Source organism: Mycteria americana, chromosome Z (assembly GCF_035582795.1).
Source record: "Mycteria americana isolate JAX WOST 10 ecotype Jacksonville Zoo and Gardens chromosome Z, USCA_MyAme_1.0, whole genome shotgun sequence".
NCBI classification, from domain to species: Eukaryota; Metazoa; Chordata; class Aves; order Ciconiiformes; family Ciconiidae; genus Mycteria; species Mycteria americana.
Genome location: NC_134396.1, coordinates 29556900 through 29582983, shown reverse-complemented (window position 1 = coordinate 29582983; position 26084 = coordinate 29556900). Strand labels below are relative to the sequence as shown.

At 42.2% G+C, this 26084-nt stretch overlaps 1 protein-coding gene across 1 annotated transcript in view; it reads right to left on the bottom strand.

Moving 5' to 3' along the window:
* ADAMTSL1 (ADAMTS like 1) overlaps positions 1-21015 on the bottom strand; it is a 470548-nt gene extending 449533 nt beyond the window's left edge. The window contains 3 exon segments of the mRNA XM_075488620.1: positions 18661-18777; positions 18779-19362; positions 20976-21015. Coding sequence (XP_075344735.1) covers positions 18661-18777; positions 18779-19362; positions 20976-21015 — 741 coding nt within the window.
* Between the last annotated feature and the right edge of the window lie 5069 nt (positions 21016-26084).

Below are 26084 nucleotides of genomic sequence, written 5' to 3'. Positions count from 1 at the left end.
TGACATGCACTTTTATACATGCTATACTCCTATACACCCAGACAGTTACAGAACAAACCTGGAATAGGACAGTCTACAGGAGAAATCGCTTTGTAAGTAATCTGTTTACACATACCTGATCTATCCACAGCTGATTTCAATTTACATCTTACCGTATCTGACTTGACAAAACCTATGGACCCTGAATCATGAAGCAAACTGATTTCATAAGGCTCTCATGTTACACCATTACCTATCTTCAGAAAATAACTTGAAAAAGAAAAGCAGGTATCCTGTACAAACCAAACAGTAGATGAAAGGAACATGTCAAATTATCAAAACTCAGTTCAGAAACTCAAAGATCTCCTCAACTACAGTTCTCTCAGCTTCTTTTAAAAAATCTTGAAACAAAATAAAAAAAAAACAACTTGTAGCAAAATCTACATATACTGCACTATTGCATTCATACAGGTGAAAAAAGGAAAATGTTTCTCTCTTCTACTTTCGCAGTTTCACTGATGATGAACCGCTTGCAGTGATATCTTCAGAAATATTTTTCAGGTCTGATGTGCAGAATTGAGCTGCAGTAAGATGTGTCAGCAGTAGCACGCTTCTCTTAGTGGCTGATTCTACTTGTTTCAACATATATCGCTTCCTTCCTAACAAGAAAAATTCCTTCAAACAACATACTGAATTAATCACACTAGACTCTTTCAGCACTCACAAAATCAGCTTTTTAATCCTCCCCGTTCTCAGGCCATTCTGAAACACAAATCCTAGACCCAGGGATACCTGGTCAGCTCTATCTGCTGCTAAACCCCACACCAGTATCTTCCATCCAGTGCAGCCCCTAACCCCCTGTCTCCGCTTACATCTGGAAAAAACCTATGAATCAGATTAGCCCAGTTACCTCCATTTTCCCTAAAACTAATTGCAACTTGAGGCCTGGCATGACCAGAGCACCTGGGAAACAGAGCAGTAAAGAAACAGGCACATGTGGGTCTCAAACCAGGCCTTGCCTGAACTCTCAACCGTAGAGATCAAGTAATGAAAGCAGCTCTTCCTGCCCCAGTTACCCGAGCCCAAACTGGACACCCAGCCCAGACTTAGCCTTGGCGAATTAGCCTAGGTCAGCTCCTTAGTTGCACTCAGTTTCTTCCCACTTGGACCTATTTTTAAATCCAGTCCATCAAAACTGACTTAGTTAACTAAGTGGAGTTAACTAGGGTTCTTAGGCAATTTTCAGGTTTACTTAACTTATAATTTCAAAGACTTATTTTTATTCTACACTTTACAGAAGAAAAACTAAAACAAATTAAAGCAGTGACTCATTATGAAGCCTCTATTGGCTATAATTGCCCTTTTAGTATTGTGATGCAGTTGCCTTGGAAGCCAGGAACTCTTACAAATCTGTTCAGTTTTCAAGTATTGCTATTGCTCAATCGCGGGCCACAAATGTTATACAAACTTCTATATGGAGCTTTAGCATTTTATCTTTATCTATGGACCCTTTTAAAAAAAAAGATCCTTTGAATAAAATTTGGATAACTTTTTCTTCTGTTTAGCATTTCCTTCTCTCTGAAATTGCAGGTTTCGAATCTGTGTCCTCCAGAGGTTATTTTTTTCCTTCTGTAAAGACAATAATTGTAAGGAGCCCTGAAAAACCTACTTGTTTTTCTTGTGTTCACAGCATACAGCAGTTCATCAGCTATGTTTATAGATTCCTGCATGTACACAATATTTAACAGTGTTCATGCATGTATCTGGCCCAGAGGATCTGGGTCGGCATGTTCAAAACCCATTCATCCATATGAATGATTCTTTTTCTTTTGGATATTTAATTCTAAATTGTTTGATTATTTTTCAAGTCAAAAAAACAATTTTATTTTCACAGGTGTATTTTTTATATTAGTGGGAGTATGAACTGCCAGTCAACACCACTCTTACAATACAAAATACACATGAAAACTTGAACAAAGTTACATTTGACAGGATGCAATGCTAAGTTATATTAAATGATCTTCTCTTCCTCAAAATCTAGGCTATATCATAATAAAAGGTAAAGAAAATCAGGTAACTGTGTGGAGGACTTTCAAAATAGTAAATTTGGGGGTTTATACTGGGTAGAACTCACTGACTGAAAATATAATTGCCTTCCTGTATCGCAATCTGAAAAAAAACATTCAAACATCTGATTCTAAGAACAGGCTTCCTCCAGACCAGCGAACATATTTAAACTAATACATTTGCTTACCTGCTTTGCTGTTTCCTGTTTTTCATGAACATTTGAAAATCCTAGATATTTTTACCATTTAAATATACAATTATCCCTTTCTCTGAACTGCAGGAAACTGATTTCCATCCAAGAACCTATGGGCATTTGGAAAATATCTATTCATGCACATATAAGCCTGATGCAATAAATAATATTTATACACTCATGCACATTTTGCCAAAAACTTAAAATTTTTCAACTCAAACTTTTCAACGCATTTTAGATATTTAAAAAACTGTTTAGCAAAAATTTTTGTGTGCTTCTCCATAAACAAAAACTGTAATTGCACCTGGTGCTCTATATGAGTCAGAGTTATGCTGGAGTATCAGGAGGGTGAAAGACAGCCATGCCTCTTCCCCCTACACTGGAAGGAGCTGGGTCACTTTTCCAAGCTGCTGAAGTGAAGACTCATCAGGGGATAAAAGCTAAGGAAAAAGCAAACGACATCCGGCTGAAGGCTTTCTGCAATGTCTCACCTTTTCTACCAGGAAATAAAGCAATAACAGCACCCAGTGGAGGGGAAGGGGAGCATTAGGACAAAGTAAGAGTTTTCTGTTCAGTTTTTCTCCTATTATTAAGATGCCTGAGGAGCGTGGAAAAAGCCTGTCACTTTGTCTTCCAGAACGTGCATTCAAGCAGTTCATCCCATCCAAACAGGATTTTATGTTATTGCATTACCCACTGTCCTTATCACAATCCAACCTTCACAACTGAGGAAGCTGAAGCAAGTATTTGGAAATGTTTTAGTCTCCTCTTTTCAATCTGGTTTGCATCCATATACAACCTCCATCCAGGTTAGATCTAACCAATGCCATTTACGAGAGGAATGGGAACACTAAGAAAGGACTATATGCTGCAGAGACTTACATGGATGACAAACAATGGATTCATTAGGTACAATTTGGGAGGCTCTATCTGCTTCTCTTTTCAGAAACAGACAATTATCTTCCTCATAGGGCAACCACCAAAATTCATGTAATACATTAGGACAGAATGAAGCATGTTGGGAGACTACTGTAGTTGCTTACGTATAAGCAAAAATTCAGGGCACCTTTAACCCCTTCTTTTATTTAACACATTGTCTGGGAAGGAAACAGACTGGAACAACTGGTGTACCATTTCTTTTGCTATTACCCTTACCCTTGAGAGGTCAGGTGAGCTTTTTCCACACCAGGATTCACGGAATCACAGAATCGTATAGGTTGGAAAAGACCCTTAAGATCATCAAGTCCAACCGTAAACCTAACACTGCCAAGACCACCACTACACCATGTCCCTAAGCACCTCATCCAAACGTCCTTTAAATACCTCCAGGGATGGCGACTCAACCACTTCCTTGGGCAGCCTCTTCAATGCTGGACAACCCTTTCCATGAAGTAAAATTTCCTAATATCCAGTCTAAACCTCCCCTGGCGCAACTTGAGACCATTTCCTCTCATCCTGTCACTTGTTACCTGGGAGAAGAGACCGACCCCCACCTCTCTACAACCTCCTTTCAGGTAGTTGTAGAGAGCGATAAGGTCTCCCCTCAGCCTCCTTTTCTCCAGGCTAAACAACCCCAGTTCCCTCAGCCGCTCCTCATAAGACTTGTGCTCCAGACCCTTCACCAGCTTCGTTGCCCTTCTCTGGACACGCTCCAGCACCTCAATGTCTCTCCTGTAGTGAGGGGCCCAAAACTGAACACAGTATTCGAGGTGCGGCCTCACCAGTGCCGAGTACAGGGGCACAATCACTTCCCTGGTCCTGCTGGCCACACTATTCCTGATACAAGCCAGGATGCCACTGGCTTTCTTGGCCACCTGGGCACACTGCTGGCTCATATTCAGGTGGCTGTCGACCAACACCCCCAGGTCCTTTTCTGCCAGGCAGCTTTCCAGCCACTCTTCCCCAAGCCTGTAGCGTTGCATGGGGTTGTTGTGACCCAAGTGCAGGACCTTGCACTTGGCCTTGTTGAACCTCGTACAATTGGCCCCAGCCCATCGATCCAGCCTGTCCAGGTCCCTCTGCAGAGCCTTCCTACCATCAAGCAGATCAACACTCCCGCACAACTTGGTGTCATCTGCAAACTTACTGAGGGTGCACTCGATCCCTTCGTCCAGATCATTGATAAAGATATTAACCAGAACTGGCCCCAACACAGAGCCCTGGGGAACACCGCTGTGACCGGCCACCAACTGGATTTAACTCCCTTCACCACCACTCTTTGGGCCCAGCCATCCAGCCAGTTCTTTACCCAGCAAAGAGTACACCCGTCCAAGCCATGAGCAGCCAGTTTCTCCAGGAGAATGCTGTGGGAAACCGTGTCAAAGGCTTTACTGAAGTCTAGACAGACAACATCCACAGCCTTCCCCTCATCCGTTAGGCGGGTCACCTTGTCATAGAAGGAGATCAGGTTGGTCAAGCAGGACCTGCCTTTCCTGAACCCATGCTGGCTGGGCTTGATCCCTTGGTTATCCTCTACGTGCTGTGTGATGGCACTCAAGATGATCTGCTCCATCAGCTTCCCAGGTACCGAGGTCAGGCTGACAGGTGTGTAGTTCCCCCGGTCCTCCATCTGGCCCTTCTTGTACATGGGTGTCACATTAGCTAATCTCCAGTCAGCAGGGACCTCCCCAGTTAGCCAGGACTACTGGTAAATGATGGAAAGGGGCTTGGTAAGCACTTCTGCCAGTTCCTTCAGTACTCTCAGGTGGATCTCATCAGGCCCCATAGACTTGTGAGCGTCCAAGTGGTGCAGCACGTCACTAACCATTTCCCCCTGGATTATGGGGGCTCCATTCTGGTCCCCGTCCCTATCTTCCGACTCAGGGGGCTGGGTACCCAGAGAACAATTGGCCCTGCTATTAAAGACTGAGGCAAAGAAGGCATTAAGTACCTCAGCCTTTTCCTCATTGTTGGTCACTGTGTAATCACACCAGGATTCAATACTGTGGGAGAACAGAGAATTTTGCCTCTTATGAGAGTGGAGAGGGTTAACGTTCAGGAAATTAAAAAATAATCACACCAAATTAGACTGCTGGTTCTCCCCCTCCTCTTATTTTTCCTTAAACCATCCTGAAATTCCATGTGAATCCCGAGCAAGGCTGTAATCTGAACAAACTCAGCATAAAAAATAAGTGCACAAAATACTTTACCTTAATTGAGTACTTAATCTGTTACACATAATTTAAATAAACAAACAATAAAATATCGCTCAGCAGGATTGAAAGCACTTATTAAGGCATTTCCCTTTGAGTTACCAATGACAAAGCAAAGTATAACAGTCTTCATTTGACAAGTAGTCATGGACAACATGAAGGACTAAATAGGCAGCTCCCATAGAATCACAGAATGGTTTGAGTTGGAAGGGACCTTAAAGATCATCTATTCCCACGCCCCTGCCACAGGCAGGGATATCTTCCACTAGATCAGGTTGCTCAAAGTCTCATCCCACCCGGCCTTGAACACTTCCAGGGAGCGGACATCCACTTCTCTGGGCAACCTGTTCCAGTGTCTCACCACCCTCACAGTAAAGAATTTCTTCCTAATATCTAATCTAAATCTATCCTCTATCAGTTTAAAACTGCTACCCCTCATCCTATCACTACACTCCCTGATAAAGAGTCCCTCCCCATATTTCTTGTAGGCCCCCTTCAGGTACTGGAAGGCCACCATAAGGTCTCCTGGAACCTTATCTTCTCCAGGCTAAACAACCCCAACTCTCTCAGCCTGTCCTCATACAGGAGGTGCTCCAGCCCTCTGATCATCTTTGTGGCCCTCCTCTGGACCCGCTCCAGCAGGTCCATGTCTTTCCTGTGCTGGGGACCCCAGAGCTGAACACAGTACTCCAGGTGGGGTCTCACCAGAGCAGAGTAGAGGGGCAGAATCACCTTCCTCGACCTGCTGGCCACACGTCTTTTGATGCAGCCCAGGATATCATTGGCGTTCTGGGTTGTAAGTGCACATTGCCGGCTCTTACTCAGTTTGGCATCCACCAATACCCCAAAGTCCTTCTCTGCAGGGCTGCTCTCAATCCACTCATTGCCCAGCCTGTATTTGTGCTTGGGATTGCCCCGACCCAGGTGCAGGACCCTGCACTTGACCTTGTTGAACTTCATGAGGTTTGCATGGGCCCACCTCTCTAGCCCATCAAGCTCCCTCTGGATGGCATCCCTTCCCTCTGGAGTATCTATCACACCACCCAGCTTAGTGTCATTTGCAAACTTGCTGAGGGTGCACTCACTCCCACTATGTCCCTGACAAAGATCTTAAATAATACTGGTCCTAGTATGGACCCCTGAGGGACTCCACTCGTCACTGGTCTCCACCCGGACACTGAGACATTGACCACAACTCTTTGAGTGGGACCATCCAGCCTATTCCTTATCCACTGAGTGGTCCACCCGTCAAATCCATGTCTCTCCATTTCAGAGACAAGGATGTCGTGCAGGACAGTATCAAATGCTTTGCACAAGTCCAGGTAAATGACATCAGTCGCTCTTCCCTTATCCACTGATGCTGTAACCCCATCATAGAAGGCCATGACTGCAAGACTTACAAGACGAATTAAACATACAAACCTCAACTTTCAGCGGCATGATCACAGGGACATCTTCATAACAGAGTATTAAATAAGGTTGGTTTCATAAGATGCAAAAATATTTTAACTCCCGCATTAATCTCAAGAGCTCTTTTCAAAAAAAAAACCCAAACCACAACCAACAAACAAACCAAAAAATAGAACAGTAGCTATGCCAGTAGTACTTTTTTACTCGTACTTTTATTAGCCACTGGGGTCAGATAATCTTACCTGCTGCAATCTTAAAGTCATTTACATCTTAAAGTCATCATTACATGATGAAATATTTTTGGATCATATGGATTGCTGACTAACCATCTACTTAACTATGGTTTTTTTCTAAATAGGTTGATGAACCTATTGCATTTTATCATATTACGTGCCCACAGTGACCCTGTGATGTGTCGGCTTTCTTCTGTAGCTATAGTCACTGTTTCAGAACATGTTCTATTATAGTTAAAATCCCATAAGGCTATTACAGGAGCCTGACAAGGCTCTAAATACACTTTTATAAAAAGCTTGGGGAGCAGCTTTATACTTAGCCTTCTTCCATGTTTTCATCTTGGCTTGAGTTTTTAAGGGGGCCTAGGAAGATCCAAGCTCTCAGGTTTACAAAGCCAGAATCTGTTCTGCAGTAAAGCAGACACAGAACAGCACTGAAACCCTGTATGGAACTATATCTAAGTCAAACCAGTGTTTCATATGGAAACACACCACTTTGGCTTTGTATAGATAGGAGAGAGGTAAGCTTTCAAAAATACAACAACACATCAGCAGTAAAATCCAACACAGGCAGCATTTAATTCCAAATCACTAGCATAAATTACATATATAAGGGTTCTAACACGTTTTTTAAAATACATGTTTTCCTCCTCGTACTCACATAGTCTCAATACGGTGCCAAGTTATATTAAGGATGGAATCAGCTACAGAGGAATATTCCTTTTAAAACAAAACTAGCCCATCCTTTACTGCACAGGTTCTTTCCTTTGTCGTTCTCATACAAACGATTCAAATTATTTTAATTAACTCTTGGGTTTTCCTCTATATTCTCACCTCGTTGGAGGTCTGATGTCACATAAATGGCATAGCTTATAGTTGTAATATTTTTCTTGGTAGTAAACCAGTTTGAAAGGGACCCAGTAAATACTCATTTTAACTGCACTCCAACATCCAGAATTCTTTATGTGTGATCTGACATGAAAACATGCAGTCTCCAAGAGCAGGAAAAGGGTTGTTCTGCAACCCAGAACATCTTGTTAAAATACCATTTCTTCTTCCTTTTCGTCAGCAACCAATTAATAGCAGTATGCCAGTGCTAGACATGTGGCAAGACTCTGGAATTACAGTTATTCATTAGAGTTGAAGATAGTTTTGATGCTGTATAAGCCTCTCTTCATTTTCCCCAGACTACTGCTTTACGATTGACATACTGAATAAAACTTGTTCTAGGTAAAAATTTCTCCTGAAAGTTGAGGTTTAAGTTTAAGGAAATTAAAATTAAAAGCCCTGCCACCAAAAAAAAAAAAAAAAAAAAAAAATCCCTGTTATGATTTCTTGAAAAATATTTCAGATGCAATGCAAAAATTTAATTTACATCAACATGTTCAAGGACTGCTCCATCACCTTAATGTCAGGAGACAGGGAAATAAGGACATGGTACAAGCTAATTTTAGCATTTTAAGTCTGAGCAGAAATTCATGTTCCTCTCTTACAGAAATTTGAGATATCAGAAATGTTCCTGCTACAGTTTAAGAAGAAAAAAGAAAAGAAAAAAAAAATCACTGACCCCCACCCCCCAAGAAATCTTATAAATCTGGAGAGAAAACAACTAAACACCACCCACACCCCGCCAAAACCCTCTGAACAGCTTACAGGTTTCACTAGTTAAACTAATTTCAGAATAGTCCACTTTGACCAGGTCTGAAGTACAAAGTTTCAGATAATTACACCAAAAAAAAAAAAAATTAAGCCTGACAAAGTCAAAATTTTTTACTTCAAACATAATACAAATAAAGCTTTTAGAAAACATAAGAAGAGTTTCTAAAATTTCATAAAGCTCTAGAAGTAAGCTTTTCCTAAGAATAATTTTTTTCTGATGAGTAGACATTTCTTTAAAAAATGTTCAACTACAGCTTTAAAATCCTTTCCCAAAATTGTATTTTAGTAACAAGTCTAATAATTTTGTGGTGTTCATTTTCATACACATCTAGTAAGGTCATTTTCCCACTATCAGGGTGCAGTCACTTTTATATTATCTATCTGAAATGTTAAGCACATCACTTTTCTTTGCTGTCCCATCTCAAAGAAAATCACAGCTTGCTGTCCCCTGACTGCCACAGGTCAGTCAGTCAAGGGAAATGCAGAAACTACCACCCATCTGATGAATTCTGTTGTATTTCTCCCTCTGAACAGAAACCAAGCATCAAGTTTTCCTGTTTCTTTCCCTTATACGTCTTTTCTAGCAGACAAAAATATTCTTCTTTGTGTGGCTGTTCAGTGTCTAGTAGATTCTTCAGTTATCATAACAAAAAGATTGTTAGGCTTCCAAATCGTATTAAAAGTTAATGGCAGTCAGGTAACCCCTACGCTCAACCCCCTTGAAAAAGCCAGTCATCAAATAATAAACCCTTTCTACACTACAACCTCACTATGATTAACCCAGGGCAGATACGTTTAAAATTTGCCATTGAAGATGCGTACGTTCTACAACTACACTGCTTCAAACCACTTTAAATCAGGAAAATTGACTAAATAAAACAATGCAAAGATAAAGCCATTTCCTGGTCTTTGATTCAAAACCCAAAACTACATAGTCCTCGTTTCAGTATGCTCGTTTACTCTTAAATGCAAAACATCATAACAATGTTATGACACCGTTGCCAAAAGCATCAGAGAGTGCATACAGAACAGAGAGGACAGAAACATTTTTCTAATAAAAATGTTAATACAGTGCAAGTGTCTAGGTTAAAAGAAAAACTGACTTCTTTCCTTTCTGTGTGCAACTTGTATTTGTTCTGTATCTTAGTTTTGCTTACTACAAATTAAGCATACTTTTGGTAGTGCGTAATTCATATTCAAAATCACCTGTTAAAACATCTTCTCTCTACCCCCTGTAATTGAATGCTAAGGTAATGAGGGCAAGTAGCTTTCAAATGGAGAAGGGATCTTTTTTTTAATGACTTTGCCCCACATAAGCATATGCAGGTATATAGGTGCAAGACTGTAATAACAGCTTATTCTTGTAAGGGGCTACAGGGTAAGCATACATATTGTTAGCAAATTAAAATGTTTAAGCATTTATGAACTATCCAACATGAAAATACAGAATTTAGAAACCAAACAGAGAGCTCAGTTGCTCATAAAATGAACTTCAGTAGGAACCTAAATACCAACATAAATATTCCAATGAAAGCCAAAGGTTCTGACCCATCTAGCAACTGCTTTTTAATCTTCTGAAATACTCCTTCATAAAGACTCAGCAAAGGTTGGTTAGCGTCTCATAGAATTTAACCCTAAACAGGACAGTTTCTACAAAAACATATTTGTAGACGTGTCATTAAATATAATGCTGACTCATACCTGAAAAGCATCTCTTAAAAAAAAAGATTATATTCAAAGTTTGAAAATCACTCACCTCCAGGATAAACACCACCTTCAATTAATCACTGCAGTGCAGCACAGAAACTCATAGGTACTTTATTTAAACTCCAAGTGGATTTCAAGAGTTTACCTCTTGACAGCAGTCTTCCGCTAAACAGAATTTGAAAAGCCACTGTACAAATCACAGATGAAGCATTATGCTTCAGTGACAGTGCTCATAATAAGCCTTTGGATGCAATATCCGGCGCCATTATCTGCGAGTTAAAGGTTAGAAGTAAAAGGCAATGGGGGAGAACATACCAAACATTGAGGTCTTGTTGCCTTTCTAAGGACTGTTCAGACACAGTCTCCAAATCCGCAAACACCTAAGTTGATTCATATGACTGATTTCCCAGGTTCACTGGGATCACTTACAACCGAAGTTACAAACGCACAACACATTCACTTCTTAGCAGGAGCACAGCTGTAGCAAGAGGATTGAGAAAGCCAGGCAGAAGTAAGGGGGGAAGAGGAAAAAATATTTGGAAATTAATTTCTGTCTTTTACATTGGCACACCCTTTTTTCTTTGAGAGATTTTGCAAAGGCAGCTTTTTCTCATTGAAACATACAGGTGTTTAAAATGTCAGATACCAAAAGGATAATTTTCTAATAAAAGTTCAGAGAAAAACTGAACTGTTTTCACTTCAAAATGGTCCCATGCACCACTCTATGCACCAGTCTACCATAGTAAATTGCCATGAAATTATTGTCACTGCCTATTACAATGAAGCAGTTATTCTCTCCTTGGAAAAAAATAGTTTTATAAATGTGCCATTTTTCCAAACATTAGTTAAGCAAAATGATCACTAAGACATTCAGCTCTGAACTTTGCTGCCTCCTTAATTCTCCAACCAACTGAAAACTTTTAAACACTTAAATATAAAATTTTCTGAAACTGAAAGGAAAGCTTGAAATGTCATTCATCTGTTAAAAAAATCTTCCCTTCTTCATTTCCCGTTCTGTACCACGACATAGTTCAGCCAAGCCCATGGCAAAAAGGAAGGGGTGTTTTATAGTGCAGCAGTTGGTCAGTCATTTCTTCCTGAGTTAGCGTAAGTCAGGATGAGTCTCGCTCCCCTCCATTTCCTCTAAAAAAACACTGAGAGAAATAAAATAAAATAAAATAAAACATGCAGCCGCACAGAACTAGTTTTTTGGCTATTATATTACATAGTAATGTCATTCTTATACATGAAATCTTTCTTTCATATCAGCTCTTCATAGAATCAAAAAACACGTGCAGCCCAAAGAAAAACTGGTTCATGCAGCCCACCTGAGCTACACGGAGAGTGGCAGTATTATTATAACTACGTCAAAATCCACAAGCAGGTCTTTCCGTTCAATGCAATACATATGCCTGTTTAATCCTCAAGTCAAAACAGAACTAAATTAAACAATTACTGGCAGTTTTGCATAAATCCACTCTTCCATTATTAAATGCCTCATTGAAAGAACCGACATATATGGGGTCAGTTTAAAAAAATATATTTGTACGGACAAAAATTCTGGAAACACTTGATTGAGTCAAAAGTAACAGTATCAAACAACACTCCACAAGCCATATCTGGGACTGGTGTAACACAGTCATTATTTATGGCACCTAGCCATACAGGACTATGAACAGACGGAAGCATGGATGCAAGAATAGGCTTTGTTTAATTCCTCTGATGGATATTATTGGCTGGGATGGGACAGTCCTGCTAGATCAACCACTCCATTCCCACACCAGTCCTGAACTGGTGTGTAAGCAGCACATATAATACTTCTCTTGTCCACTCAGTAGAACAACGTACTTAAAGAACCAGGCTTTCTGTTACCCAGCAGAACTCATTGTTATGATCTGATTTCCCCTGTATGTTCAGTCCAAACTATGCAATTTCTTTTTTTCTCTCCTTTCTTTTCTTCTCCTATTTGTAGAAAATGTAGCTGCATGTCAAACAACACTAGTGATCTATTCATCCCACAATTTATTCCAAGGTACCTAGTGCAGCTCCACTTAATGTATTTCCCAAAGGCCTTGAACTGTCTCTTTTCTTTCCATTTCTCCCCTTCTTGGTAACTTTCCTTGCACATACATGTTCAACAACTATGCTGACTGCACGTTTCTCTCAAAAGGCATACAAAATACATACCCTTAAGACTGAAAAGGGTCTAAAGAGTTTAATTAAATTTAATAGGGGCATGACTCAGATGCACATGGCATTATTCACCAAGTCTTGTAAACGACATGTTACATTGCTGTTACATCACTTACTAAAACAGAAACGTCTTGTTTACAGCTGGGACACAACTGCATTTTTAGGGTGCAAAGTGCCTTAAGATGCACCATGGTAACATGTACCCATGTACTTGGGCTGTTATGGGAAGATTTAAAATACAGGAACAGAAGCATAAGGGAATACTGTGGCTGCTAAATCCAGCTAATGACTTGCTAGTCTACTCACCATACACCATCACATTAGCAGACTTCATCATGTTTGATCATCTTATCTTACACATGCTTATCTAATAGCCACACACAATTCCTTAATCCTTGGGACACCTAGCAGCAATAATTTACATCCCCTGATGTTTCCATAAAGCTCTAGTAAAGTCTACTTTGTGCACCCAATGTGAACTTCTACACCAAGGCCAGAGATGCATTTTAATGCACAGGTTACATTTTTATTAAGAGAAGTAATTTACAGGGACATGAGACTGGAACATGATACTAGTAATCTAATCTAGATTATCAAAAATTATAACTCCACTTTTTGAACCATACGTTCATCAATCCATTCTGCTGTCACTCGTTGATGATAAGATAATAGAGCATTCCATATCCGTACCTAACTGTACGATTGCATTATCAACCCAATTATTGCTGGAAAGACTCACGAACAGGGTAATATTTTTAAGTCTGTGAATTTTGGCATACAGCTCTAAAAGAGGAATGAGATAAAATTTCAAATCAGATAGACGCCATAAAAGTATAGTTTGATTCCCTCTTTTCCCTTCATCTTAAGGACGCAAAAGCTATTCCAGAAGAGTTGTTTACTGTGGTCACACAAGAAAGCAACAGGTAATATTGTCAGAGATCATATAACTTGTCAGAAGCTGTACAATCAGATCAGTGCTAAAATATTCCTATTCCCTGTGTTTATCTCTTGACCTGTTGTAGCTCGTTTCATCTGCATTTGGATCTCACAAATCCTTCATTCACCCCACCTTTGTGCAACATGTCCAGATGAAAACATGACTGTAGGATCCAGATGTAATATCAGTTTGTGAATAATCTGACTTTGCCTGGTGCAACAGGAGAAGAGGAAGTACAGCTTCTTTCCCTGACACACGCACATATTCACATATGGCCTGTGAAAACGTGTGAAAATGCTGACAGCCTGAATCTCTAGTGAGATGCAGGCTATGAATGCTCAGAGACCCATAACTTAGGCAAATTTAGTCTCATTTTCACAATTTTAGCAATAGATATCTCCAGCGCAAGGCCTTCCTCTTGCTAAATTTTCAACCCTTCTTCACAAAGAAACTAAAGGAGCTTAAGGCTTTCACGAAAGAAAGGTCATTAGAAGTGCTTCAAATTACATTCTTCCCCATACACCTGAATTCTCAGAAATGGCTCTACAATTTTGCATTAAACTTTCCTAAAAACATTTGGTTGAAGTCAGGTGCCTGCCATGCTAAAAAGCTAGGCCAAAGTCTTCTCTTCACCAAATTTGTAAGTAAACAGCAGCTCTGCAGAAAAGGATGGGGCAGGGCCAGACCTGGTGGACACAAAGTTGACCATGAGCCAGCAGTGTGCCCTTGTGGTAAAGAAGGCAAATGGTATCCCGGGCTGCATTAGACAAAAGATTGCCAGCAGGTTGAGGGAGGCGATCCTTCCCCTCTACTCAGAACTGATGAGGCCACACCTGGAGTCCTGTGTCCAGTTTTGGGCTCCTCAGTACATGAGAGACATGGATGCACTGGAGAGAGTCCAACGAAGGACTGCAAAGATGATGAGGGGGCTGGATCATTTCTCATATGAGGAAAGGCTGAGAGGGACTGTTCAGCCTGGAGAAAAGCAGGCTCAGGGGGATCTTATTAATGTATATAAATACCTGAAGGGAGCGTGCAAAGAAGACAAAGCCAGGCTCTTCTTAGTGGTGCCCAGGGACAGGACCAGAGGTAATGGGTGCGGACTGAAACACAGGAGGTGCCCTCTGAACATCAGGAAACATTTTTTTACTGTAAGAGTGACTGAGCCCTGGCACAGGTTGCCCAGAGAAATGATGGAGTCTCTATCCCTGAAGATATTCAAAAGCCATCTGGATGTAGTCCTGGGCAACTGGCTGTAGGTGACCCTACTTAAGCAGGGGGGGTTGGACAAGATGACCTCCAGAGGTCCCTGCCAACCTCGACCAGTCTGTGATTCTGTGATTCTAATTAGAAGGGGAGAGGGAATCTTACTATTTGAAACAACAGGAACTTCAATGATATGACACATGATGATGCAAAAAGAACATACCTTCCTGCGTCTTCATGCCTTCAGGTGACAATATAACCATGAACCCATTTTATCTACTACAAAGCTCAAACGGCAACTCCAATCATTAAAGTAGCAGAAGTTTATTTAAGCCTTCCACAACAAGGTGAAATTTCTTCGAGTTTCCTCAACTTTAACATTACCAGCCATAATTATGTTCATCAATCTAATTTTGGTCAGAATACTACCAAGATCCTTAAGAAACACACTACAAAATTATTTTGATGGGTACAAACTGCTTTCAAGATGATTCTACATGAAACAAGTAGGGGTATGGTGATATTTCAGTGGCTGACTAGGTGAAGTATATAAATTTACTACTTATATTCTAGTTTTTTGTCCTCGTCTAATTTTTTTCTACAGTCTCATCTAAAATGCTTCCAGACTGACCTATTTTGACTTGTAATATGGTCAGTTTTTCAAACATAGGGATTGTGAGTGTATTCCTATTTTCAGTAGCTTTGACCGGCTTTGTTTCTGACTTTATTCAATGGAAGAGAAAGTTACAGTCTTCTCTGGACAGTGGAACAAAACTCAGTGGATTTTTACTTGGTAAGTATTTTGTTGGAGAAAAGGTAAAGGTAGATGCTTAATATAATTTACTATTATGTCACTACATGCAAGTATTTTAGAAGGATGCTTTCTTCTCCATATGAACTATTTCCTAATACACAAAATACTCCCACTTCACTCCCTCCCACCCTATAACACGTGTCTTGGACATAAAAAAGGAACACTGTAGCAACCACACTATTTAAATATAAAAATATAATAGGATATAGCAAATATGAGGCACAAGTAGTCTAGGAATACAATGACAAGCATCAAAATTCAATTTACCAATGGTCTGTATTTCCCTACACCCCTTCCAGATCTAAACCTGCTCATATCCAGTCAGTCCATAAAACACATGTGAAAATGCCTGCACTTATCCACGAAGCTCATACATGAAGTCTTAAGTGCAGCTAAAAGCTGAGTCTACTACAATAACTATTATGTCACAATGAAATTAAAAAAGGCAGTTTAGGTTCTTTTGTTGGGGTATCTACTATAACCTCTTCCACATTTTTTAAATTTGCAACAGCAAATTAAAAAAAAAAATCACTGTGAGAAGAATCACTCTAAGAAGAGAAGTTTCACTAAAACCCAGTATATAGGTTTATAGATTGAAAGGCAGACAAAATTATAAAAACTGGTGATAGCTATTCCCTGTCAAAACTATGCAAAAAGAAGAGGAAACTGAAATTCTACAGGAACACTGAACTGAGGACGCAGTAGGAATGTATGCCATTCACAGAAAACTAGCACTTAATTCCAAAATACAGCTTGAAAATAGAGTTCAAACCTATAATTATTAATGGAGCCTATTTATAACTAATTAAAAGATCCAATCTGGTCTAGTTCCTGAAGGACTTATAAAATAGTAATAAAAACAACACATAATTTGAAGACTCAGTTTACTTCTTCCAAAAACAGGCAAAGGGTTTTGTATGCTCCTTTTTATCATAATATAATATGGCAATATCATCCAAATCCGACATTCATGGTCATACTTAGTACATGAGAACAATCATTTTTCATCTTAATTTAATCTAAAATTTAGATTAATGCAATGCAGTGTTACAGAATTACAGTCATTCTTAATATCTTCTTTGTGATACATGCACATACCTGTGACTGCTTAGTAAAGCATAACTTTAATCCCCACTTATTCCACTATCTCACATTACAAATGCTAGAAAAACAACAGGAGGCTTCCCGGGTTGATTATGTTCTTGGCCCTAGGAAATGCTGTCCATGAGGACAACTGATTTTATTCACACTATCACTGTGTAAATTTGAGACTAGAGGCAGGAGGCAGCGCCAAACTCTGCTATTTCAAGAGTAACACTATCTCAGTAACTGTAAAATGAAATTCATGTATCAAGTATCATGTATCATGTATTCAAGTATCCAATATAAAAGCCAAAGGAAACTAAACTGCCTGTCTGTTCCAGCTCCCAGGCCACTGCACTGCATCTCACTTGCTCCAGACTTTTTCAAAAGTAAGCCTGAATATTCTGTATTTGTATGTAAAAAAGAAGTAAGGAGCTATTTTAATTCCCCACAAAGAGGAGCTGCTTGCAAGAAAGAGGGCAAGCAGGTGCACAGGGCCAGGATAAGCAGGGATGGAGCCGAGTGCCAGGGGAGATCAACTCAATCTCAGTCCTGGGAAAAGATTTGGTGGCAGGGTTAAAGGATGTGACAGATGAGGTTTCCATTGCAGGATCACAGCTATTATGGCTCTAGTGGCCTTTATCAGAAACAGACACCAGATCCCGTTAGACATAGGTCTCTACAGGCCAGTCTGGGCGCTGCTGAGGCACACTAGCGCTACCAATGCACCCTGCAGCCTTGTGTCAACAACTTTTCCAGTGACACAGTCACGATCCAGTCCTGACCACACGCCTGCAGGTGTAGGTTGGCACCACACCTCATCCCCCACAGCCCCCCGCTGTGCTTTTGAATAATCTCCTTCGCATGGGATCCAGAAGCGGTGCAACGACAGAAGGTGGAGTAATCTAACATAAAAGCCTCTCTATCAAAATTAAGAACTTTACTCAGATCACTAGGCTAGCCTGCTCATGGATGTACAGTTACCACACAGGTTCAAGGGAGGAGAAAATGCATGGTGCGGAGCACAGGAGGAGACCAGAAATATCCTGTTCAGCAGCAGCCTGAAGTTATAGGGAGAATAAAGTTTCTACTTCAAGTGACCCTGTGCTTTTTCTTAAAGTATTTTTTTCTTGAGAGGGTTAAATTAAGCTAATGCCCTACACACAACAAGATCATCATCTTTACTGCAAATGTGCTACTACTTATTTAAAACTCATCTTCAGAATTTAAGAACAAAACCAAATGGGAATGATTTAGGAGAGCCATGTTCACACTTGCTTTTCTTTAGGGCACATACAAAACAGAAAGTGAGTTCATTTATTGTCTCCAGAGGCCTGACTGGGGCATCATCAGAGAGGCTATTTTTTTTTTCTTTCTTTCTTTTTTTGTCTTGGCTAGAGTCTGAAGTAAAAGCTGGGCAATGGCAAATTGATGACTAAGCAAAGCAGACTACCTGTAGAGCATGTTAGAGGATGTAAATTACACCCAAGGGAAATGCAGTGACACGGCCCAGCTCAGCGCTCTGCTTTCAGAAGGAAATACCCGCCTGAGAAACGCAGGCGGGGGACTCCCGAAGTTGCTCTGCGTCTTGGACAGTATTTCCCCCCCCCTGCCCCCCGAAGGAGGCCGAGAACCTCATCCCCCGACGCTCGGCGAGGCTCAGCAGTCCCGTAACTTTCTGTAATAAAGACACTCCCATCCTCCCTTCCAGAGAGCTGTAAAACCAGCCTGGCGCAGACTCTCGGAGACGTCCGCTCGGCAAACACAGCTGCAGGCAGAGCCTCCCGCCAGCCCTCCGTGCGGGGCAGGGGCTGCGGGCAGCCGCGGCGGCTACCTGCCGGCTGAGGAGGAGCCCCGCCGCCGGCCGGGGCAGCGCTCCCCCAGCGCGGGGACCGGAGCATCCCGGCGGCCGCAGGTGCGGAGCGCGCCGCCGCGCCCCGCGAAGCTCCCGCCGCCACCCCGCAGCAGGGCAGCCCCGGCCCGGCGCTGCCCCCCGGGGAGGCGGGCGAGTCCCCGGACCCCCTTACCTGCGCGGCGGCGAGGAGCCCCAGGGCGAGGGCGAGCAGGGAGGCGGCAGCGCCCCGGCGCTGCCCCGCCGCCGCGGCCATCCTGCTCCCGCGGCGCTCCGGCGTGGTGCACCGGGGGGCCGCCCGCTCCGCCGCTCCGCGCCTGCCTCGCGGCCGCCCCTGCGCGCCTCTGCGAGCGGCGCGGGGTACGCGGCGCCTCCGGGCCCCGCAGGGCAGGGAGGTGCGCGGGGGCGCGGCCCCCCGCTGCCGGACGGCGGGGAGGGAGGCGGGGAGCCGCCGCCGCCGCCGCCGGTCCGCCCCCGCCCGCCGCCGCCGCCGCCTCCCCCGAGGCTCCCCGCGGGCTCGGGCGGAGCGGGCACCGCGCAGGGTGCGCGGCGGGCGCGGGCCGTGCCCGGACGGGCGCACGGGCAGGGACGCGGTGCGCGGGACGGGGCCGCAGGCGAGGACGGAGCGCGCAGGCAGCGGTGGGGCGCGCCGAGAGGGGCGGCGTGCAGGCGAGGATGCGGCGTGTGGGGAGGGATGGGGCGTGCAGGCAGGTGTGGGGCGCGCAGGCAGGCACGGGGCGTGCAGGCGGGGATGGGCCTTCCAGGGGGAGGCAGGCGCGGCGGGGGCACGCAGACGGGGCCGGGTCGTGCAGGCGGGGATGGGGCACGCGGGTAGGGACGGGAGGAGCAGGGACGGGGCATGTTGGCAAGGGTGGGGCTCAGTGGCAAGCACGAGGCGGGCAGGCGTAGCCCGTCATGCGGGCCCATGCAGTCGAGTGCTGATCCGGCGACGGGCCCCCTCCTGCAGTGCTGCACTGGTCTGCGTTCTTCGCTGCGCCTGCCGACAGCGCCTGTGAGCATCTCTGGGACACGTAAGCTGAAATGCTGGTGCTGCTCACGCCTGCCTGGAGGTACAGGCTGCAGGTGCGTGGCCTGGGCAGCAAAGCCCCTTCGTTCTCGGCTGCCTTCAAGCCTGCACCTGAAGGTGTTGGCTAGTACCTGCAACTCCTGCATCTGCTAATAGAACAGCCAAAACGCAAGCTGTGGCAATCAAATGAGAGCATCAACCTGGCCAAATTTGTGTTGGCCGCTTGTGAAAGGTTCGTGGCAGCTCCTATAAGTCTCTTGCAAAACCACAAGAAAATGTATTGTTATTACACTCGTTTCTAAAGCTCCCACCACGAGCCTATTCGAATGCTCCCATAGCGTCTGGGCACATGTATTTACATACTTGGATTGTCCCAGGAAAATGCACACCTCATTGAAGAGCCAAATAAATCATATGGGAATCCTAAATAAAACTATATGTTGATGAAGCAGCCTGTGCATAGACTAAAGACTGCCACATTTCTCTTCAACTTTTATGTGTTATGTCAGCCATTGTTGAGAAAGTCTTTGCCCTGTGCAGAGAAGGCATGTTGGGTTTAAGGCTCAGATCTGCACATGAAATCATAACAGCTCTTTTACGTTGAGATTTATAACCTATTTCACCTGATAACTCTCTACAACCTGTTATTTATACAACAAACAGAAGTGCTATGGTTAACATTTTAGAAATGCTCTTTCAAGTACAGCTACATAAAGCACAGTAGCTTAAATTGAAAAGTGCTTGCTTATTCAAGTACACCCAGGAATAATCTATGAATATGCATGACAGATGAACTTCTGGAATTTTTGTTTTCTTTCTAAAGACATACGGTTGGACAAAGATGTAAACATTCTGCAGTTCTTGTTTTTATTAGCGTGTAATTATAGAGGTTAAAGCTCCTGTATGCATGGAGTAGTGTGGTCTAAAATATGTCATAAATGCTGCATGATCCAAGAAACGCAATTTGGCTGAACAAAACATGACATCCAATTTGTCAGGAATGAGCTGTTTACAAGTTTCATGTTGCAAACTATGCTTATCTTTTAAGAAATAAGGAGGACATTTCCTGGCATTTACAACTGTCTGAAGGCCCTGAGGGTTCAAGGTAAAACCAAACTATATGTTAATTGTCAGGAAATGTTTTATTGACAATTGTTACTGTTTGTGTTATGAATTCTGTATTATTAGCATATAAAATGTATGATTTCTCTATTCTCACACTGACTTTCTAGCTACAGGTGATTTTACACTCCTTTGATATTGAAAGTGGACCATTGTTGTCTAACAGCGATGTAATAAAAAAAAAGTTATTGTTCTTACAGTTGTGTCTAGAAGAACAGTTGAGTTATGCATTAATGACTGGGGGGGGAAAAGAGCTTTCTGAAAGTGTCTTCCCAATTAAATTGACGTGTAGACATTTGCCAATACTATTTTTAACCAGAGAAGAACTTAATAGAACTTACAGAGGTATGCTTCATATTCTTTTGTGAGACTCACAACCATATTGCCAGGCATAAGACAGCAAATCTACACTGTCATCAGCCCAGAGATCTGAGAAGACTTAGGAAGATTTAAGATCTTTTAAGACCTAAGAAAAGATCAAGGCTTCATGTGTAGGGAGGGAATGTACATAAGGAGATTTCCTAAGGAATGACTCTCCTTCTTCAGAAAAAGAGATGGGTGACACCTTTGAAGTCATTTTTAGCATTAGCCGGAAGAAGGCAAATAATACGCCTAGCAAGGATATGCTTTTCTCCACATTTAGAATGCAGGCAGGGTACGCTCTTAGAAAACCTAACTTTTTCCTCCCAGCAACATTGCCTTGGTATTACAAGATAGGATTGTTCTGTGTCTCTTTCTGTTTCCTATATAACTTCTGTATTTCCTGCAGAAATGGCAATGCATTTTTAAACACAGACTTGGAGCTCTAAATTCAGGTAGAGCCTCCGAGCAGGCATAATACATGGTAGGTTGATTTTAAATTAAACACCTGAGGCTTAGGCATTTTCCTACATCGTTCTTAGAATTACACAGCATGTTTGGCCAAAATGCTCCTCTGTGCTACAATAGTGATGTCCCACCGCTCCCAGTATTTCTGCAGGATTAATTCCAGGGGCCCAGGTTTTCCAGTGGCTTAGAAGCTACGAAGGGGGCCGCATTTCCATTTAGATATTCACAGTTTCCACTTAGGTGCTTGCACAAATAGAACTTGCATCAGTGAGCAGCAGCTTGTGTTGTAAGTACACAATCCTTTCACAAATGTAGAAAGTTGTGATACTTTGGTCCTGCTTAGATGGTTGGGGGTTCTGAACATGGGAGCCCTCAGGTGTCTCACAGGATAGGTAGGACCTTCATTCCTGTATGTCACCTGCTGCTCAGTGTAGGCAATGAAGACCCCTAGCACTTCTCCAATAATATAGAAAATGTGTGATAAGTTTTCCCTTCTTTTCCTCCACTGCTTGCCACTGATACAATGATTTTCAGCTTGTTTGACGGTTTCCATTCCATAGGTAGAGTTAGCTCAGGTACAGGATGGATGAAGTACATTGTATAAGTATCTTCAGATTCCTTTTCTTCCGCGTTCTTAACTACACATTATTCAAAACCAGTAATAAGTAGCAAACATGATTTTTCTTTATAGTTAATATCTGGCATGACTTTGACTTGAACCTTAGAAGTTAAATAAATTATAACCAGTGGAGGAAGCATTTTATGCAGAAAACAGCAATGTTTGAAATATTAAATTTTTTATTGAGCTAAAAGTCTCATTCTTGAAAAGTTAATCATTTTCCTTAGAACATGCAGTTTTGATAGTGTAGTTCCATCCCAGACGGCGAAGCTGAAGGGGATTCAACCTCTAGAAATATGTCTTACTACCAATTATAAGAACAGTGAAGCAGAACATCTACAACTCTGCTCCCCTGCTATGCCCTCTCCTCTCCTCTCCTCTCCTCTCCTCTCCTCTCCTCTCCTCTCCTCTCCTCTCCTCTCCTCTCCTCTCCTCTCCTCTCCTCTCCTCTCCTCTCCTCTCCTCTCCTCTCCTCTCCTCTCCTCTCCTCTCCTCTCCTCTCCTCTCCTCTCCTCTCCTCTCCTCTCCTCTCCTCTCCTCTCCTCTCCTCTCCTCTCCTCTCCTCTCCTCTCCTCTCCTCTCCTCTCCTCTCCTCTCCTCTCCTCTCCTCTCTCCTCTCCTCTCCTCTCCTCTCCTCTCCTCTCCTCTCCTCTCCTCTCCTCTCCTCTCCTCTCCTCTCCTCTCCTCTCCTCTCCTCTCCTCTCCTTCCCTCTCCTCTACTCTCCTCCCCTCTTCTCTCCTCCCCTCCCCTCCCCTCCCCTCCCCTCCCCTCCCCTCCTCTCCATTTTTCCTTTGCCATTTTCCATTTCCAAAGCTAGCATTTTGTTGGCTATGTGCATGCATCAATTGGATTTCACCTGCTGGCATATGAGCAGGCAATCACCTTTTAAGTCTAGCTGCTCTGCTTCTCATTGTGATCTGTCTTTGGAGACACTCGGCCAGCAAACACCTGATTATTCCAGAGGTGGTCTTTCAGAGTCTTCAGAATCAGGCCCCTTCAGAATCTGTTTCAGAGTAACAGAAAATAGTGAATTAGTAAAAAATGTCACAGAAATTCAGGAATCAGCATAGAAAAAGAATGAAGAATTCATATGCAAATTTAACCATTAAAACTACTTTGTATGAAAAGCAACATTATATCTGTACAGTAGTAGAAGCTTATCAATGGGTTTATCTTTCTATATTCAAATCCACAGTATTGGAAGCAGTTCAGAGATAGAGAAGCCAGACTGAACTAATTGGATGAAATGTTTAAGTGTTTGGAACACTTAATCGCTTGATTTTGGCTTGTTCAAAACTCAGAATGTGACAGCATTTGTTTTTCTTAACTTATAAAAAAATGACATCACAAACTGTTAAGAAGTTAAACAATACAGCACAACTTCAGGATTTTTTGGGGGGAGTGTGTGTGTGTGTTTTGAATACTTGCTTGTTTCATGGAAGAAAACCTGTTCTTTATATAAGAGCTCCCAGCAGAGACTGCATCTAAAACACTTAACATTCCAAAGTATAATAACACATATAAACTCTGTTGGGTGAGGCTTTCTGGGTGAGGCTTAACTAGCTATACAAGATCTAGGATTAATAACAATAAAAAGCTGTTGAAATTGTCACAGAGTGTTTAAAGACCTTCCCACATCACTTACCATCTGCTGTTCCCCAAGGATATACAGGAGATACTTAAAATACTAAGATACATAACATTTGTGGAAGAGGCAGAAGTTATTTCTGATTCCCTTAGCACCTTATCTGTAGCTTAGAAGTCTCTATACTTGCAACATAATCAAGAAACAGTCACATATAATGTACTGAATTTAGTTTCAGACTACATTTAGTAGGACTGTGATTTTTCAGGGATCTGTGGTGTTTTTTTTTTTAAGATACTTCCTTCATCCAAATAAGGAAGCCCCAGAAGTGGAAGTCAACAATGCTGCCAAAATATGTGGTCATGTCTACAGTAAGAAGTGCATCGATTCAGGGCAGTGGTGGGACAGCCTCCTCTAGCAGTTCTCCATCATCATTTAGGGAAAAGGGATGACAATAGTGGAAAAAAAAAAAGCAACTCCCTTGACCTGTGAATGCAGTCTGTGATGTCAGACAGCATATAAACCCAAACTGGTAGACAGAATCCAGCAGGTCTCAAAGTTACTGGCTAGTATCCTTTTACATAGGGCAAGAGAGATCCATCCCAGGAAAAGTGCTGCAACATCTCAGGGAAGGAAGCCTCTCTCAGATCTGTTTAAAAGCTGTTATCTGTTAGGATGAATCCTGTTCTTCATCCTGCACCTGCAGTCCCTGGTCTCCTCTCAAGTGCTGGAGGAAGAGACAGGTGGTAGCAAAACTCTGTCATCTCCTTCCTCTTCCTCAACTCTTCTCAAGCGATTTAATCACTCAGAAAAGGGGATGGGAGCAGAATACACTCATCAGCATTTGAATATGCTATGTAAGGAGCTGTGGAAAAAGAGACTCACCTTCTTGTTGACCTGTAAGCGACGATTTGTGATGTAGACTTCAGTATTTTAGCACGGTGCATTTACCCCCTACTGGGAGATGGAGTGGCATGGGAAACGTTCTGTTGATATAGGAGCTGTCAGGGAGTTACACATTCCAGCCCCAGAAACCATTTTCTGCTGCAGTAGAATGGCACTCTCTGACATGGCTGAAGTATTTGTTTGCATGTTTTCATGCTTTTTTTCCTTCATTAAAACATCACGCTAGCCTAGAACCAGGGCATTTTTTTGTTACTTTTGTGTACTTATAGCATACCTGGAAAACTCTTTCCTGAGGTGTGGTATTTATTCCAAAACAAATAATGGCAATTCCTACATTCTGTCATAATGTTTTTGCAATACGACTTTTGGAGTTTATTAAATATTTCCTATTAGTCTTATCTGATAATAAAAATAAGCAGTCTTATTTGCCTCCTAAGGAACTTTTCAGCACTATAAGCTTTTGCTCATGATGCTCTCACCCTTAGTGAGATTGATTGTAATAAAGATAAAAATGGGCTTCCTCCCTCTAAATTAGATTGTCATCCACAGACTTCTTCTGCAGTACCAAACATGCCAACGGCTTCTATTAACGTGCTCCTTTGGCCCTATTTTAGAACAAAATCCAGCCTTTTGTGACATACTATCTAACAGATAGATTTATAACAGCAGGCATGAAAATGCAAGAAGCAAACATCCAAGCCCTTTGAATTCCAACGTCTTGATTAAAAAAAAATAAAACCATAAGCAATTTCATAAAATTATTTAATTTCCACTGTTTGGATACTGGTAAATTGCCATCTGATTACCTTTCCAAAGCACTATGTTACTGAAATTTTAATACAGTACCTGTTGTTTTACTTGAATCCAAACCTGGTCGCTAGCTCCTGCATCACTTCAAACACTTAACTCTCCAAAAATATTTCTGAGCTAATATCATTCAGTGTTTGGTACAGAGCACAAAATATGTGGTAGTGAGTAAGTTGACTGGACAACACTGTCACTGCAATTCTCAGTTGTGAAATGCTACTTATTTCACATCAGATGATAAACTGCAGGTTGGAGCCACGTGCCACTTTCACTGTGTCAACCTGAAAGCTAGCAACCCGAAGCAGTTCTGTATTTAAAGATCTGCTCTAAAACTTTATTTTCAGAGGTTGAAAGGCAAAAGGCACCATTTTGATCACCTATGCTGCCTTACTGTGTAAGACAGGCCATAGGACTTCCTGAACTGATGCAAACTACGGCCTTATCAATTTTATCCTCTGACAAACTTAAGTAGATTTGATTCCCTGAGTCTTTCCTTAATCATTCATTTGTCTCTTCTCAGAGCCTTCTCTAGTTTAGCATCCTGCATGAGTTATGGATGTAGAAAAATGATCAGCAATAGTTGCATCTGTGCTAAATATACTGGTAATATCAGCTATTCACCACTAGTTAGTTTTCAGTTTTTACACATCCAATGGTTGCGTAAAACCTTTTGGCCACTGTATACTGGCTCATAGTATCAACTA